The sequence below is a fragment of the Centruroides sculpturatus genome, unplaced genomic scaffold, assembly GCF_000671375.1.
Source record: "Centruroides sculpturatus isolate CEXI.00-Female unplaced genomic scaffold, Cexi_2.0 scaffold537, whole genome shotgun sequence".
Taxonomy (NCBI): domain Eukaryota; kingdom Metazoa; phylum Arthropoda; class Arachnida; order Scorpiones; family Buthidae; genus Centruroides; species Centruroides sculpturatus.
In genome coordinates this window covers 292,060-311,672 of record NW_019384802.1, presented here as the reverse complement: position 1 = coordinate 311,672, position 19,613 = coordinate 292,060, and the positions used below count along the sequence as shown (strand labels likewise).

The window sequence follows — 19,613 nt, the reverse complement described above, 5'->3', positions numbered from 1 at the left end:
ATTAACTGACCCGTTTCTACTGACTAAGGAAGGAGTTCTTAAAATATTAGCGAATTTTTTGAATAATTAAACATTATTCCTAATTCCCAAACGGTTAAATCAATCGATAACTTCAATTATAAATAGCTAACATTTTGAGAGTTAACAGTTTAAATGTTTCCTTACTGATTTACTGATTATATATTATATAATTAAAATAATAATATGCTTAATAAGATTATATATAAATTAATTTAAATAAAACATTAAGAAAGACATGACTCTTAATATATAACATGTTTAACTACATAATATTTATGCTTCAACCCCAGGAAATTGGTGGGTGAGGTCCTTCCAGGATAGATCGACCCTCACCACCCGGATATAAATCTCAATTAGTTTCGATAAATTAAAATATTTAAAATACGAAATAATATTAGAAGGGATTGAAATCTATTAACTTTCGTGTCATTTATCATTTTGCTAAACTCAACTCGAAATTATTTCGGTTTTCAAACAATGTAATTTATATGCAAATGAAATTTTTATGGTATCTTATGATGAACTTTGTTATATTCAAATAACTGGATTTACTTTCTTACGCTTCTTTTTTCTTTTTGAATATTTAAAACTAGAAACATAACTCATTACTAGTTGAAAGGATAAAACCAGTGAACACTGTAGATGGTCACGAGATCGCTCCTCACCAACGGGCTGGTGAGGAGCGAACTGTTTTCTTCACGTTTCTGCACCTAAATAGGGACCAGTTTCTCATAAAAGCCTCCCTTGGCAGATGGTCCATTTGTTTCCTTGTCTTCTACCATCTATCATCACTAGAGATATCTTATTTGGATATAAAATTAAATGAATGACTTTCTTATTCCATTTCTGATCGTTTCTCTTCTAAATTCATAAATTCAGATATTGATTTACGTTTCTTTGTTACTTCCTTCACACAGATGTAAACGGAACAAGCTTATTTTTTTTATAACAAGCCTGATTAGTATAATTTTTCATTAGGTAAAGTCGGTAGATTTATAATTTCCCCATGCTTCATGATTCTTACCAAATTTGTATTGTCTTTCACTACATTGTTTCACTTTATATTTTTAGTAAAGGGCTTTTAATTAATGTAATTACAGTTGTAATGTAATGTATTTATCTTCTAATAATAATATATTCTGCTTTCGGAATTTCTAGTTTAATTATTATAAAGTCTTCTATGATATCTGTTCTATTAATTCTCTCATTGAATTACATTATCAATTTATATGTAATTTTCAAACATGTCTATTGTTATTTATCACACATAAAACTATACTTTGTAGTGTTATTTTCTACATTTAAATCTCTGATAACACTAGCAAAAATTTTTCACTATCGAATAAAATATTGCTTACAAGTTTTTATCTAACTTTCATATCTATGCATAAAATAAGTTATATGCAAATAGATTTATGATATATATTATTAAACCTGATTTACAACGTTATCAAGTTATTTCTAAAATCTATAAATCTGGATAAATCTGCAGTTATAAATCAAACTTCAACATAAACATGTAATAATTTCTTTTTACATTTTACATTTTTATTTGTAAACGATCGATTTTTTTTTCACACAAAGTTTTATAGATTAAGAAAAATGTACCTTAAAACTTGGTTCATGAACTGATTTATGACATTTGGATTACTAGAAATTACCCATTTCTCAAATTTACTCGTCAGATACGACATTAACCATTTGGGGATGAAATATGTCCATAAATTACATATAAAAATATCTTTCAATAAAACCTCACCAACGAGTTAGTCTGTAGATTTTTCTGAATTTTCTTTACGTGTATAACATTTCAATAGGACCAGTTTCTCGTAAAAGGTTTTTTCGGGAGGCATTCCATTTGGCAGATCAATTCCAAAGGGATGCTACGTGTTACATTGTCTCATCTCATTAAAGCAAAACGAGCCTTTCAATTAAACTATAGAGATGTAAAATAAGAAGAACTTTCAAATGATCAGATTAAGAAGAAATCTTATAACATAATTCAATAGAAAAATTATTTTTTGTGACGTTAATGAACTTAATAAAGAGATAAAATTAATTACAATAGATTATATTTATACGTAATTTAAATGTAGATATTCACAGAATTTCAGAGATTATATCATCATAATTTTACAGTCATGGCGTTACGGTAGTGAAGTACTTTGCAATGTGTTTTTGCAATGTTTAAATAAAAGAAGTGGTTAAATTTTGTAGATATGTTTCCATTCAGTAACATAAATTTCAACATTTTCATACATGTAAATCATAATTATTATACGTTAGAACTTGTAAGTAAAAAAGATACATTAGTTTCTATATTTTTTTTATATGAATGAAAATAAATAACAAAAAAATATTTATATTTTATATTTAACTCTACAAGCTTTTAGTATAAGAAAAATAATAGAAAATACCACAATTTCTTCAAAATTTCTTTCTTGTAATGCATCCTTCAATATTAATAACAGTTTCAAGAGAAAATTTTATTAGTAACAATGAAAAAGTTATTCCAAAATGTTACTTTGAAGAATAATGAAGTTCTGGAAAGAGTAAATGAGAACAAAAGATAGGCTAATAGATAATAGGTGGAGAATAAAGCCAACTAGATCGTTCACATGATATGAGACGGAGATTTATTCATGAAAGCTTTACAGAAAATGTTGGCAGGAAGAAGGAAGGAAGAGAATTAAAATAATTGATGATCCAAAAAAAGTAGTTACAAGAATCTAACCTCAAGAGTCTAAAGAAGAATGTGCTCCGAAGACTTGTGGCAACTAAGTTCAGACAAGGATTAATGGAATGATTCAACTCAACATATAGACCAGTGTTTCTCAACCTGTAACTAATCGTCGCCCCCTTCAACGTAGTATCGCCCCTGTCAATAAAACCGTTACGGAGTATCGCCCCCTTCACTTCAAAATTCCGATGCCGAGGGCCAAGGCTAACGCCAAATTCGTACTGCATCGAATAGACTAGTGACCAGTATAATGTTATTTGTTTAATTATTGTACGATATAACGAATAAAATATCCAATTATTCTTAATATAATGTTTTACTGTATCGCCCAGAAAGTTGTTTTTCGCGCCCCAAAATATAAATTGTTACAAATCGCCCCTTCAACATGGAAAAACGCCCACATGAGGGCGATATCGCCCCGTTGAGAAACACTGATATATACGATGTGATAAGGGAGTGCCCCACGGGAGGTCTAATGGAAATTGGCCCTATTTTGGTGTTGCACACGGTAAACTATACGTGGCAAGTCGTTGGTCACCAACTACCAGTATTCAGCATTTTAATTCTCTCGCTACTGGCAAGACACTGAAGAGAAAAGAAAGATGGTATTTTTGGAAAGCTGTATAATCCATATAAAGGTAAATGCTCTAGGAAATTCTTCTTTATAATTTTTCATTGGTTTTAAATTATTAAATTTACATTTATGCAAATTTATTTTCTTACATTTACATAAAATTAAATTTCACATATTCTTTCTGCTATCTGCTTTTATGTTATTTCGTTTTGTAGATACATTATGTAATCTACTTTTTAGAAAACATTATTTCCTTGATGTGTGGATAATAAAGACAGACGTACTCGAAATTATTTTAATTTGATTTTAAATAAATTTTTTTAAAAGAATGTGAATCCTATTAAATATTAAAGAGGAATAACATACAAAATATTTATCTGATTGTTTACATATGCTTTATAAAACTGGAAAATAAAATTGGTTTGAAAATCGAATAGGAAAAAATAATGGAAATCATGAAGAACTTTTAAATAAAATTGCAATGATAAAATGACAATATGCATTCTCTAAGAGTATTTTAAAAATCTCGGTGATTGATTTAAATTTTATGAAATACTAGATGTCTGTGTAACGTAGTTACATAGTCAGGTAGAGTAATCGAGTTCCACCCCAGATTCAATCTGTTCGAGACTACTTTTTTTGAGCGTAGTCTCTAAGTCAACAATTAAATTCTATCCCTCTCTGCCTTACATCTCATTGTCTCAAATGCTGGTTTCCATCCCAACAATGGCCAAGTAGATATAACTGAACTCTGTCAGGTCGCGTATTCGCGCCTCACCAACATGAGAAGTATTCTGCTTTATCTTCACCTGTCTAACACAAAAATAGAAGCCAATTTTTCGTAGAAAATTTTCCCGGAAAGAAGTTCCTTTTACAGATTTCTCATGTATTGGATTGTCTTATCTCATCGATCGAATTCCATAGACGTTTTCAGCCGTGTACCCTTAAAACAAAGGTACTTACTTTAGTTGGTAAATATTCAAAATTTAATTTTGCTGTCTACAGTAAATCAGCAGTGACGTGTAACTTTCGAGTAAAATATTATTTTATCATTGTATTATTCACTTCAAGAAATAAAGAACTCTGACTTTAGATATTGAATGATTCATAAATAAATAAAAACACTAAAATGCCGAGGAAGAAAACTATCATATAACAGTAAAACAATGACTCCGTGTTTTTCGAGGAGTCAAAATTAACTATTCCAATAATGAATTGATGGTTTGAAAGGCAACGTAACACATGAACAATCCGCAAGGGAGGGATGCCTCCCAAAAAAGGACTTTCTATCGGAAACTAACTCTAATTTACGTGTTAGACATGTCAAAAAAATGACAACCTCTACGTGGTCAGTCGTCTGGCAAGGAACTATTTGTAAAATCTTAATTGTGTTTATTAAAAAGTGTTTTAATATATCTAATATAATTTTTGATTGTTCTCACACATGCACAAATTTCTTCAAGTTCTTCAATTAGGACTATTGATAAGTAAACAATTTTCTTATTTTTAGGAACAATAAATAACATTTTCTTTATTGGTTTACTTTGTTTTCTACAGTCGTAAATTGCCAAGATTTTTACTAAGCATTCGTAATTACGCGCTATTTATTAAGTATTAAAAACAATAGCATACTTCTAAGTGTAGTTAAACAATATTTAAATACAATAGCGCAATGGAAGATGTACAGTACAGTACAGTATAGAGCTTTATTATATCTTTTTATATAGACTTTTTGTATAGACACATTACTTCAAATTGTATAAATAATATAGGAAACAATAAAATATATAAACAATATATTTAAGTTTAATGATAAATTGGGCTTGTAGTGTGTTTGAAAAGTCAGTTAACCTGGTTAACTGCTATTCTTACAATTTCGTAAACTGACTTTTGAACCATTCTATATCTAAGATAAAATTGTTCTTTCAATAAATAAGCAGAATTACTTATCGAAATGTATTGTAATACTTTTTAAAAGAAATCTATTATAAAATAAAAAGTTTTAAATACTTTTTCTTTACTTTCTAAAGGAAATTTTGAATTGAAATGTTTTATTAATGTATTTCCCACATTATGGTATAAAGAAAACGTAAAATAAAAGCTACTAAAAAAGTAAATTTAAGTACGAGTAATAAGTTGCAGACACAGGATGACCCAAAAATAAGTTAATCTGGTGAATTTATATTGCTAGCTTTCGGTTAACTGACTTTTGGACCCCATTCTGTTTCTCAAAATTCTCTTTTCAGTAAGTAAATGTATCTATTTACTTCTTAATGTATATAAACAATTATTCTTATATATATATTTATCTTATATTTGTTTTCTTGAGTAAATTTTGAGTTGAAATTTGTTTTATTGAATTATTTCATAAGTCATAATATAAAGAAAAACTAAAAATCATAACTACTGAATTTTTTATTTAAACATAACGAACTTTTCACTATTACATAAAATTTTTCATTGTTAAAATATTATATATTTAATGATAAAATATAAATGAATCGCTCTATTCGTGAAGACTACGGAGCCCCACCTTTCCCATAGATTTACTATGGGAAATTTTCGTAAACTACACGAAGTAGAACGGGGAGGGAAAAATTAAAATCCAATAATTCAATCGAGCACATTGTTAAATTGTTACAAATTTCATTACAAGTTACATTGCTAAAGAAATTCACAAGCGAAATTATATTTATCAGGCACATATTTCATTTGATTAATGCAAATATTTCATCTCTGGTTTAAATTTCACATACATAATTTCATTTAAATATATTACAATATATACAACATACATATACGCACCATTGATTGAATTTCATAAGAGAATATACTTTATTAATGTCAAAATTATATTATATTTAATTCTATATAATCAAGAAAAATGTTTCATTTTTACATGTCAATATTCATCACATAACTATTTTTCATCTTTTATATTAAGAATAATACTCAAATCTACGTATTTGTATATAAAAAATGAGCAAAATTACCTATTTTCCAGGTAATATATGTTAATTTTCTATAGATTTTATGTACTTTTAAACTTGTCTTTCATAAATATGTTAATATTTTGTGCATTTATAACGTGGGGAGGACAACGTTTTATATTTACGAACGTTACGTAAAATAGGGTTAGTGAATTTTTCAAAAATAATTTTTATGAAAATCTTTATATTAATATATATTTTATATGCAATTTAAGAAAATAAAATATGGAAACTAAAAATTTCTTTGCATTAAAATAAGCAGAAATTTCCTAGACAAATATATTATATATATATATTTTATACTGTTTTAGATTGTGCTTCTTAACTGTATTCAATAGAAGGAGGAGGGAGTATTCTGAGCAATTTTAATAAGTTTTGTAGAAAGTGAAAATAATATTCTAGTACTTAAAATTAATTGTTTAGCGAATCCTGTTTAAGAGGAAATCGTACCGCTTCTGCTTCGGTTATGTACTTAACTGAAATCATTTTATCCTCATGTAATTTGATATCTTTCATCGAATTCTTTGGTAAAAGTGTTTCTAATGCAGTTTCATGTCCGTTACAGGTTCTATCTTGTTTTATAGTATGAATTCTTCCAGAGGCAACGGGAGTAGTGAAACAAGGAAGAACAGTTTTAAATTCCTTGCGAAAATTTTCGTTCAACCAAGCGTACAGAAAGGGGTTATAACAAGTAGAACTCATGGCTACTGCGTGAGAAAGAAAAAAGAAAGCGCTCAGATATTTCCAATTCGAAGCGGGGATGTAAAAGTCAACTATAAGGTTATACATGTTGATGGGTAGCCACGAGGCTCCGAAGATGACAACCATGGCTATCAGCATCCGATTAGTTCTTCTGGTTCTCTCTCTCTCCATTTCTTCCTTCTTTTGAGACTTAGCACCCGGTTTGGCCTTGGCTCTTCTTCTGAGCTTTCCACAAACACGCATGTAGCAGAAGGTGATGATGATGAACGGTACTACAAACTGAAGAATGCTGGTGGAAAAACCGAACGCTCTACGATTAGATTCGTAAGGCCATGCTTCGTCACAGTACCATTTGCCATTATCTGCTAATATCATGTTCATGAAGATACCATATGGAAGAGTAAGTAAGGCACCGGTAATCCAAATAGAGACGATGATCATGTAGCAGATGTTGAGTTTGAGTCGGGGTTTAAATGGATAAATAATTACAAAAAATCTATCAATAGCAATAGACATTAAAGTAAAAGCGGAAATATATACACTCACACCTTGAGCGTACGGTACCAAACGACATAATACAGTACCGAACACCCATTCCTGCATGAATATGTAAAGTGGTGTGAAAGGTACAGCGAAGGTGCACAGAAGGATATCAGATAGACCGAGATTAGTTATGAAGAAGTTAGTGACAGTCTGCATGGATTTATTGCGAAAGACAACGTAACACACCAACACATTTCCACATATTCCCAACAAGAATATTATAACATAGAGACAGCAAAAGAAAGCTCTGAAAGCGGGAAGACTGGTAACGTAATCGGTTGTATCCAAATAATCGTTGGAATCAGTTCCATTGAAATCGTCAAAGTTCAGATAATCATTGAAGAATGTGTGATTTTTTAGTAGAGCAGCGAAAACTGCGTAATTGCTGAGCTGCAAACTGTTAGCAATATGTAGTGACATGTTGTTTATCAAACTTCATTGATCACATGAAAAACTGTTTTTGATGTATTTCCTGCGAAAGAAATAATAAAAAAAANTGAAAGGTACAGCGAAGGTGCACAGAAGGATATCAGATAGACCGAGATTAGTTATGAAGAAGTTAGTGACAGTCTGCATGGATTTATTGCGAAAGACAACGTAACACACCAACACATTTCCACATATTCCCAACAAGAATATTATAACATAGAGACAGCAAAAGAAAGCTCTGAAAGCGGGAAGACTGGTAACGTAATCGGTTGTATCCAAATAATCGTTGGAATCAGTTCCATTGAAATCGTCAAAGTTCAGATAATCATTGAAGAATGTGTGATTTTTTAGTAGAGCAGCGAAAACTGCGTAATTGCTGAGCTGCAAACTGTTAGCAATATGTAGTGACATGTTGTTTATCAAACTTCATTGATCACATGAAAAACTGTTTTTGATGTATTTCCTGCGAAAGAAATAATAAAAAAAAAATATTATCATTAATCAAGTGTGAATATTTTTTTTACATAAGAGAATAAAGACTTCTTATCTTAAATAAATCATCATATACATAAATTTTTCTAACTATATTAACTTTCGACAGTTATTATTTAGGAGAAGCCATTCAAAAAAATTCTTTTATTAAATTAGTTAAATTAATCACTAAAAAAACTCAAAGAAAACCTTAGAAAGTTTGATTTAAAATAAATTATCAAAAAGAGTTTTAAATCTTCACGTAGGGCGCTTCAAAAAATGGAAACACATATGGAAATGGTACTCAGTCACTATTATAGGGGTAATAGAGCCGTGCTTTTTTTATTTTTATTTTTTGAGAACTCTACAATTTTTGACCTTATTCAAAAAGTCGAAACCCGATTGTACCACTTCCATGTTAGTGTTAATGTTTTTTGAAGTACTATGTATCAGGTGAATCAAAATTCTCCTTATATATACAGATTATATATGTACTGTACGTATGCCTCCTAAAAAATCTGCTTTCATAAACTTCATGTTATGGTTGAGAAATACTAGGTGATAACCTGATAACATTAGAAATACTAGCAGTCGATATTACCCGCAACGTTGTTCTTTTTCTCATTAAGGAAGATACTTTATCCTAAGGGTAAAAGAAGAACAATGCAACTAAAGAACAGACTGTCCTTACCAAATAAGAACGGATGTCAACAGTAATTATACTCCTAGTATTACTCGTTTGTATTGTACAATATGTGAATTATTTCTTATTCGTGCGCAACAGCAGGTTTATGGTGGGATGGTCAGGGCAATATCCGCACTCTCTTCTTAGATATTTCCCAGAGCAAAGGCATTTTATAAGGCATAAGGCACATTGTTTCCTTTCTGCACTTCCCCGTAAATATTTCTCTATCCTCTATAATTTACACGTGTTTCTGTTAATCACGTACCGTATGTACAGTACATTATTTCATTTATAAAATAATGTACTGTCTATATATAATTTATATATCAATAATTATATAGCAATAATAAATATATTGAATACATTTTAATATTTAATATTTCAGATTATAAATAGTTAACGTTAATGAGTAATAAATTATCAATTAATTACTCATTAAAAATTAATTTGTAATTTTCTCTCATTTGTATCAATAGTTACAAATTTATCTTATCGTAAGAATTATTTTGAATTTCTTTTTATTTACTTGAAAAAAAAATTGTAAAGATAAATTTGTATTGACAAAAATGTCGATATTGCTGTTTCTCATCAATTATTATGATTTATTTCACGCAATTTAATGCCGTATAACGTATAATTATATTTTTAAAAAATTGTTATAAATTATACTGATAAAGTTTGAAATATTTTAAAATTTCCTATCATTTCATTTCACTTTGTGTAAAAATTATAAAATGGAATAAGATGACACCCCGTTTTAACGCATCTCGATTATTTTTGCAATTGTAAAACTACTTTTAGCGTGTCGCTATTAAATCTGTCACTAAATCGAAGATGCACTAAACTGAATTATCCAAAACAGTGGGATATACGTAATAATGAGGTTTACGAAAATTTGGGTTCGAGTTTGAAATCACGTGTTCTGGTGATACCAATGGCGCTTGTAATACAAAATAGTAAATTACAGCAATTTACAGATACTGAAGATTATATAATAATTATGAGAAAGACCCCTTTTCGCTGGCGCTTTATCGGGGTAACACTAAATCGAAACTTAAATATAAAAGAAGTTAATTTGTTTGTAATGTAAATGCACTTTTCGTAGAGGCATTTGAAACATTTTAGATTTAAATTCATGTAAAAGAATTTAATTAACTTTTATAAAATGGAAAAAAATGAAAAATAAATATAAAAATATTAGTTATAAATTAGTTTAAATTGCTTAAAATTACAAAACTTAATAGTAAAGTTTCAAATTTTTTTATTTTTAGCTATAAAATATAAAAATAAAAACATTTCAAAGACACGAGAATCAATAAAACTAAAGTATTTCAGTTGAAAAAATCATGATATTTTAATAAAAAATAAATAAAACTTTTCGATCTAATTTCAAATTTGTTTTCATTGTTCTGTTTTACTTGTTTAAGATCAACAGAAAATTCGGAAAGTTTCTATTGATCTAAGAAAAAATAATAAAAAGTAAAAATTTGGAGGAAAACTTAGATTGAAGGAAGTATTATTATATATTAGCATTAAAGACGGGAGATCGTTAATAAAAATATATTATTATTAATAAAAAATAGTTAATTTTAACACCTAAAAAACAACAATTTACTTAAGTACTTCAATAGCACTATTGTTAAAAGCAGCACTACAGTTTTATTGGAATAGCTATAAAATAAAACACAATTTCGATTGTGTTACGTAATAATTACAGGCAACGACCTAGATTTGCTGGCAATGGAATGAGAAACTGTCAGTTTATTAGGCAGTTATACGGGGGTAATGACATTGATCTATACAGCTAATTATTTGTATGGGATGATATTAAGATTAAATTGATAAAGGAGTGCAACACATGAGCGATTTGCCAGGTGGTGCATGCCTTTCATCAAGATTATCTGTGGGAAACTAGTCCTGTTTAAGTATTAGACACATAAAGAAAATCACTAAGTTATAGTTTTAAGTGTCTTTAGTTTTAATTATCTTAAAGTTAACATAACACCATTTTTTCCGTTTTGGACATGTTTTACTGAATAATTATTCACCAATACTTTTGCTCCAAGACAGTTTTCTCTATACAATATTGCAGATTTGACATAAGATTTTATGGATTTAGTTGTCTACTATGTTTGCATATTCATTTACATGTATTAAGACCGGAAGGAAACTTTTTGGAAGGAGAAGGAAAGACAGCTTAAACCATTATTTACTTTACTTCGATTATAAACGATCTTCTGAATTTTAATGAGATAAATTAGAAATTATTATCGTTCATTTTTCTTTCATTTTAATGTTCTTGATTCAATAAAACTATAACGTAATAGTGAAATAAAATATACAATATAAACACTATAAAGCTTGTCAGATATGTTGTTTTGTGAATAAAAATGTAAAAGTGAACAAAAAAATAGTTAACAACGTTTCTCACAACTGAGGTATAAATGGGTTGCGATAAACAGATGAATAATGCATAAATTATTATTGCTTATATATATATATAAATTGATGACCAATCAAATGCATTTATTACCCCCCAGATTAGAAAATACCCCCGGAGAATGTTTGCTCAAAGAAACACTCGTGGAACCGATTCTCAAATCAGTTACGTCTTCCTTGATTCTCTCTCACAGATGTTTCTTCTGTGATTTACTTCCTTTATTCAAGAAACTTGATGTAAGTTATCTGTCTTGATTTTTTCTGCCAGAGTCTCTCTTTCCTCCCTTCTGTCTCAATCATTTCTTATTCGAGTTGTGTTTTCTGACCGACTAAAAATTCGGAATCCACTACGTGATAGAAGAATTTGGTTATTTTTGTCGGGAAGATGCTCAAAAGACAAAAATGCCGACGTATCATTCCACTCCTACGTGTAAATGGAGTTATAGTGTTGTTTTTATATCCGTCGGCACTCTAACAAACAACTCAAAGACGGGCTCGATATCGATTAAAACACCCGACCTTGACACTGTATTTATTTCTTTTCACATTTAATTAATTAATTAAAGGTACAGTATATATTCAAACAAACTATTGTTTTAAAAATTAATACAGTTAATACAAAAAAGTTTCATGTAAACAATCAATAAAATAAACCGACTCCCTTTAATTAATTCAACGAATTTTATTTTATGAATTAACAACAATTTTCTAGGATTTTTTGTAGAATTAAGCAAGGGATTTCCAGATACAAGTATTAAAAACATGGACATTTTTATGTTTTCATGTGCAGTAAAGGAACAGAAAATAAGTTAGTTTATATAAAAATAATAAATCGATTGCCTAAATAATTAATGAAATTAACTCTTCTAACGAGATCGTTGAATGAATCTTTAGAATTTAGAAAATATTCGACTTAGTACCATTATTTGTTTAGCTGTGAAATTGGTGCTAAATCGGGTGTGGCGTTAAATTGAAGAACCTCAACACAAACTTGGACTGGATTAATGCGATAAAATAAAGCAATGGAAAGGCAATCCGACAAGAGGGATGCTTCCCTGGATGACTTTCCATAGGAAACTGGCTCCCATTTATGTATTAGACACGTGAAAGAAAACCCGGAAAACACGTGGCCAGCTCATTGATGAGATGCAAACCCACGACCAGTGTTCAGTGATTGATTAGAGAGTTTGAAAATCACATGATCTGGTGGTAATAACAAGGTATTTTGCAATGCAAAATCATACATTTATTAATTCACAGTTACTGAAGGATTTTACAGACAAAATTCATTTACAAATTTTTATTGGTTCTTTACGAGAGTGTGCTATTTAGGACACTATATCAGGGTTTGACTTTAATTATAATCAATTTCTTAATAATATTAAAAATAGTTAATCCTACACTCAGTTTATTGTTCATAATTTATTTTAAAATGCTATTAATGTTATTAATACGTAAAATAAATTTATCTATCTAATTTAATTAGAAAAGTTCATACTATGCATTAATTATTTATATAATTTCTAATAGATAATATATTAATTTTTTTATTTCTATTAAATTTTCCATGTTTTAATGCAGTAAGCAGGATTAATTTTTAAAATTCAATTTGTTTTATTTATATGAATATGGATGATTACAATTTCGAGCTGATATTCATTATATAAACTTGATACTGTCTGGAAATTTTTATATTTTAAAATAATCAAGAAAATTCCTGTATAATAAACGGATTTATTAAACGGTAATAATATAAATTAATTAATTTACAGACATTCAAAATCAATAATAGAAAATACAATAATTAAGACAAGAAAAATTTTTCTAATGGTATGTTTGCGTGCAGACAAATCTATATAGGAGTACACGTGTACGAACAATTTAGGTTAGAGTTTTAATTGTGTAATATTTTGGATTAATAGAATTGAAAATACTAATATGCAATTTTAAGGTATCTGCATTAATATTTTTTTTTCTCAGTCCTCGTAGAAACCATTCAGCTCATATCTAATTCTTCTAGTGAAGTGTGTCGAGATTTCCTGTCTCTGCTTCTTAGGATAAAGATGGATAGTTTCAGAATCAAAAACTGCGAAGAAATTAAATACTTGGGAGTACTTATAGACAATAAGCTCACATGGAAAAACCACATTTACTATGCATACGGGAAAGCTATAACAGCCCTGCATTCCCTCACCTCAATAGCCAAGAATCACTGGGGTTATAGCAACAAAGCCCGGAGGCTTCTCTACATCGCGGTGATTACTCCAATCCTTACTTATGGTTCTGAAGTCTGGGGCACATCTATCACTAAAAAGTATATAATGAGGAAGCTCCTATCTGCACAACGGCTATCAGCTATTTCAATATCCAGGGCATATAGAACATTATCAACTGATGCCGCACTAGTTATTGCTAACCTTATACCTATTGACTTAATTATTAAGGAAAAAGTGTGGAATTACTATCAATTCAAGTTAGCAAACGGGACTATAAATATGGAAAACTTTCTTCAAATTACCAAGAAACTAGGTATCCACCAAGCAGCATCACACATCTCGAACCACTTACAGACATACAAGTTAGATCATAACCCTAGGCAATTTGTCTTTCACCCAAGTTTCTCTATAGAAGAACTTTTCTCTTTAGAAGGTGGAAAAATTCCGACGGGACTTAACATTTTTACGGACGGTTCGAAGTCCGATGTGGGAGTGGGTGGCTCTATTGTAGTGTTAAAATACAGTAGGACCATCTATCAGGCACAATTCAGTTTGGCTGACCATTGCACAGCCAACCAGGCTGAGTCTTTCGCAATCTACAAGGCTATTAAATGGATAACTGACAACCAAAGAAACTATAATATCTCAAAAGCAAACATATTAAGTGACAGTAGGGTTGCGCTTCTGCAACTAAAGAACATAAACATTAAGCTGCCGATTGTTTACGACAGTGTACAACTTATTAAAGAATACCGCAACATTATACAGTTTAGCTTCAATTGGGTCAAAGGACATTCAAATATACAAGGTAATGAAAAAGCGGACCAACTAGCCCGCTCAGCTCCCATCAGGACCACAAGATGCTCCTACGATTTCACTCCAACATCTTGGCTTAAAAAGCAATTACGTGACAGTACTTGGAACAGTTGGCAAAACAGGTGGGCAAATAGTACTACAGGTAGACTAACCTATCGTTTTATACCGAATGTTCAACTCAGGAACAGTAGCAAGTTTATAACACCAACTTTTCAAATAACACAAATGATATCTGGTCACGGAAACTTCAGGAGTTACCTTAAAAGGTTTCTACATAAGACAGACGGACTTTGTACCTGTCAAACGAATCAAGAAGATAACCCGGAGCACGTTTTGTTTCACTGTCCACACTACAGTAGGCAAAAAAAAATGTTAATAGACTCTGTGCATACATCAAATGAACTGTGGCCTTGCCCATTAAAAACTCTGACGAGCAACAAAAAGCTATTTAATGCACTAAAAAACTTCACCTCCAGCATTGAATTCCTCGATTAATTTTAATGTGTTTGCTTTCACTGACAAAGTGATTACCTTCTGCAGGAATATTAATTTTGTAATTTCTGTATCCCTAATACGAAACATATGTCGTCTTTGTTATTATAAGTTTACGGTACACTTTAATATTGTATATATTCACAATCTGTAAATCTATCTCTAAGCAATAACTTCTTATTTGTTAACTGTGTAAAACCTTCCCATATGTATTCATAGCATAAATTCATATTTTCCATAAATGTACAACTACATTATAATTTAATTTTTACATGTAAAAGTTTATATTTGTAACCGTTGTTTTAGATATATAATATTTCTTTTGTACCTGCTAATTTTATTGAAACATTATTATACTGTATAGCTACAATAACTAGAAGCTCAACACTCAGCATGTAACTCTTCACTGTAAATACTGTATTCAAATTTTGTACAAACGTTTTCTCTGTATATATTTTCTTACTTTAATTGTAAAAAGTGTAGCAGTGACCATAAGGTCAAATTGTATATCTTAACTTTCATTCTGTCCTATTTCGCTTTCTTTCACCTTAATATTTAACTCTTCCTATAACTTTTATCCTTCTTTCTTTTTCAAGTTTCTTAGGCTATACCAATGAGTGCGGCCAATAAACAATTCTCTAATGTCTAATGTCTCTGCTTCTACTCAGTAGCACTTAGTACTAAGAGTGCTAATATTCCTGCTTTTGATGCTATCTTATATGTAATTTGTAAAGACTTTTATGTATCTAAGCATTGGAGCGCCAACATTTTTTCCCTTTCACTTTCTCTCTCCATTTATACCCTTCTATTTAGTTATACGTGTGAGTGTAATCTCTCTACTACTCACACCTATGTAACCTGTCTAGAATTTATCATGAGTGTAATCTCTCTATTATTATTACTACTACTACACCTATGAATGCAACCTTTTTACAGCTACTATACAAATAAGTGCAACCTCTTTATTACTACTACTACAACTGCTTCTACTATCATTACTACTAATACTACAATCTTCCCTGTTTTTGTATTAATAAATTTTATTTTATTTATGTATTTTGGCTGGAATATCTTGTATTTAAAATCTATACTACTTTAAAATTAGTTTATACTGTAATATTTTATTTAAGCTGCTGTAATTGTATCGATATTTATGTTAGTACTGTATAATAATGAATAAAGATAAAGGTCATGATCATTAGTAAGGGAAGAGTGGTCGCTACGAAGATGGAATGTTAATAAATCAAGGAATTTGTTAAATATTTTAGATTTTATTGAAAAAAAAATTATTCAATAATTATTAAAAATACAAGAATGCTGTAAGATAATGATCAACTCACAACATCTTTAGAAGCATTATCTGAGAATATTTATTATTATATATTATATATTTTTATATTCATTATTATTATTATAAGACGAGAAATATTATTTCAAATATTTCTCATTTAAGATTTTATTATACAACTTTATTTTATTTTTCGCTTGCATTATATAACTGTCTGTCTTAATATATCACAATATAACGTACCTAAGACAATAGTAGACCTATCAGCAGACAAGATAGAGAAAAATATGAGATGGAAAGGCGCCAAACATCCGTGATGTTGACCTCCAAAAATCTACGATAAATATCATTTCAGCTATTCCTAAAGTTCAATGGCGCCTTTTCTCTGACCTATTTCATCAGTGGATTTTCTACAAAGAACTTATATCGATTCATTTAAATGTTCTCTATTCAAATAACTAAGATAAGTATTAAAATATATACATATATTTATTTAGTAAATAATTAATTAATCGTATTGCTAAATTCGATCTTGTATCGTTACGAAACAATATGAATAATTGTGGCGGTTTCAATTGTATAGAATGGAACAATATTTTTAAGCACTTCTATCTTCATTAATCCTTTGTTCGATTCAAGTCCTCATACACAGATGAAGAGTTTATTTTATAGTCACTTAAGTCATAGAATGTGAGCTATACGAGTGACATTTAACTGAATGCACATACTGTATAAATGCATGTTAAAACGTCTGATGGTAAGCGCACACGCACGCACTCTTTCAGGTGGTATGTGTTTTGTATAGAGAATTTTGGCTCACCCTTTACAATGCATTAATTGGGGTGATCTTATGTGTGTTTAAATGTTTATCTGGCACTGTAATAAAGATAACTCGTATACAGTTGGAAACCACTTATTAATTTACCTTTAGAGAAAAATCTGTTGCAGTTTCATTATATAATTTAAAAATGACTTCTTTTTATGGTCTTTTTATGTATTAAAAAGTAATGTTATTGCCTGAAATTTTCTAACATTTACATTTATTTAATAGTAGTTGTTTTGTGCTTTTTTCTTTATTTATGAAATAAAACGATGTAGAAATTTATTTTATGAAATTTTTGGGGCTCTTTTATAACGTAATAAATGCAAGAAACAGAATAAAAATGTTTGTAAAATACTGTATATGAAAGCGAAAATATNATCTGAGGTCGAAAATTCACAGGAATTTTTCGAGAAGAGCTTCACTCGGATATGTCCGGTACAGTTTCTCACTACTCGACGGGGCAGTCGCGTAGTGAGGAACCCCTGGGCTTGCTAAAACGTCTATCTTAGTGACCACAGGAAGAAGAGATTAAACAAGAAAGTTAAAGAAATGTTTTACAAATCTTAGAATGAAACGAATGACAACTATTCTTTGACACTCGTTTAGTGCTGTCACGAACATGAAAACTCTAGCGAGAACAGTAATTTTTAAGTGCAATATACAAAATGAGGTAAAAGTCTAGAACACTCTTTTATCGAGCCTTGTTGACAAAATTGACTTCCCACGTGCCAAGATAGTAATTGAATGGGATCTTCTACCTTTTAGTAAGGGTAGTGTTCGTGGCTGTCATCTTGAATGCTGCTCATAATTTTCCAATGGGAAGGATATCATATCAATATCAATTGCTTAAGCCTAAAATTTCCCCAGAAAGAAAATAGACACATTAGTTTTGCCTCAATTGTGAGCAGCATTCAAAATGGCGGCCGCGAACGCCACCCTCACCAAAACGTAGAGGATCCCATCCAGTTACTATATTTACTATCTTGGCACACGGAAAGTTGATTTTACCAACATCGCACGAGGAAAACGAATGTTTTAGACTTTGCCTCACCCTGTATATAGTGTATATCTAATTCAATTTTTAAATATTATTTTTATGCATAAGTGGTAATTACCATTTTTATACACTGGCCGTCAAAGATTTAGCGCAGATCATAAAAATGACAATATTTTCAAAACCACTTCAACAAATTTATAGGGTTATACTGCATACATGTGGGGAAAAAACCAAAGATGAATACAAGTTACAATAAATGTGAATACAAAAAAATATTTAATACGAATGTTCAAGTCAATAGGAATGTTACCTCCTCTAGCATCAATGGAAGCTTGACAGCGTGGACTCATACTTTCAATGAGAAATTGCAAAAACTGAGAAGGCAGCTATTGCCATTCACGCAAAAGAATGGTTTGGAGATCACCGAAGGTTTGCGGAGGAGGCACGATAGCTGAATAACTTTTATCCTTCNTTCTTCGCTTGTCTAACACCTGAAAAATGGTAGTTTCCAATAGAAACTATCACATGGCAAGAAAATCTATCCTGTTAGTTTGAATATTACAAATCTTGTCTGACAAGCTTGTGAAACTTAGAAGAAACAGCTTTCGTTTAATTATTTTACTGGAAGTTAGTAGAAAAGTACACCGATCAATCTTCTCTGATATAAAAGATGACAGAACTAATGGAGAGATAAAAGAAGGATATATCTACAGATTGAAAAAATATCTGATCAGACATAAGTAAAATATAATGTGATATCGGTGATAATGCGGGATGTGATAGAGAAGTTTTGTAGAGAATTATAGAATAAATGTTGAGTTTCTGATAACATTTTTCAGAAGCTAAAAAACAGAATAAAAATTCAATGGCGAGAATACAATACGAACGACTATCGATTAACATAAGCTGAAAAATATAGTAATTAAAGAGTACAATACGATTAATTGTCAAAGTAAAAAAATGTGGACCTATAAATCTCCATACAAAAATAAATATGGGATGTCTAACTGTCTGAAGAAAAAGATATAGCAGAACAAGAATATTATTAAGTATGATTTCAGGAGATGTAATGAATGCTGCAAGAAAGAGTATAAATAAAGAATTTTCGAGGATACTCAGCTGGAAAAATTGAAGTAAATTGAGAAGGAAGAACAGCATAAAAAAAAGAAACTGGAATTGGAAGTGAAGGCAAAGGAAATGAACAAGATTAAATAGAAGCTTCATATTTATGAAGTGAGACTAAATAAGAACGTGGATTTCGTATTATAATAACGTTAGAGAAGCTATAAAGTTGGTAAAATTGAAAAAAGACTATTAGAAAATAGTAAATTCTAACTGCAAGAAAGATTGTGTAACGTTAGAAACTATTTATATATATATTTCTGTT

The 19,613-nt window shown here is 29.9% G+C and overlaps 1 protein-coding gene across 1 annotated transcript; it reads right to left on the bottom strand.

The window, feature by feature from the left end:
- Window positions 1-5,817: 5,817 nt before the first annotated feature.
- LOC111629561 (prolactin-releasing peptide receptor-like) lies at window positions 5,818-8,038 on the bottom strand. The gene has a single exon (XM_023373472.1). The coding sequence runs from the start codon at window positions 7,988-7,990 to the stop codon at window positions 6,737-6,739; it is 1,254 nt and encodes a 417-aa protein (XP_023229240.1). The 5' UTR covers window positions 7,991-8,038; the 3' UTR covers window positions 5,818-6,736.
- Between the last annotated feature and the right edge of the window lie 11,575 nt (window positions 8,039-19,613).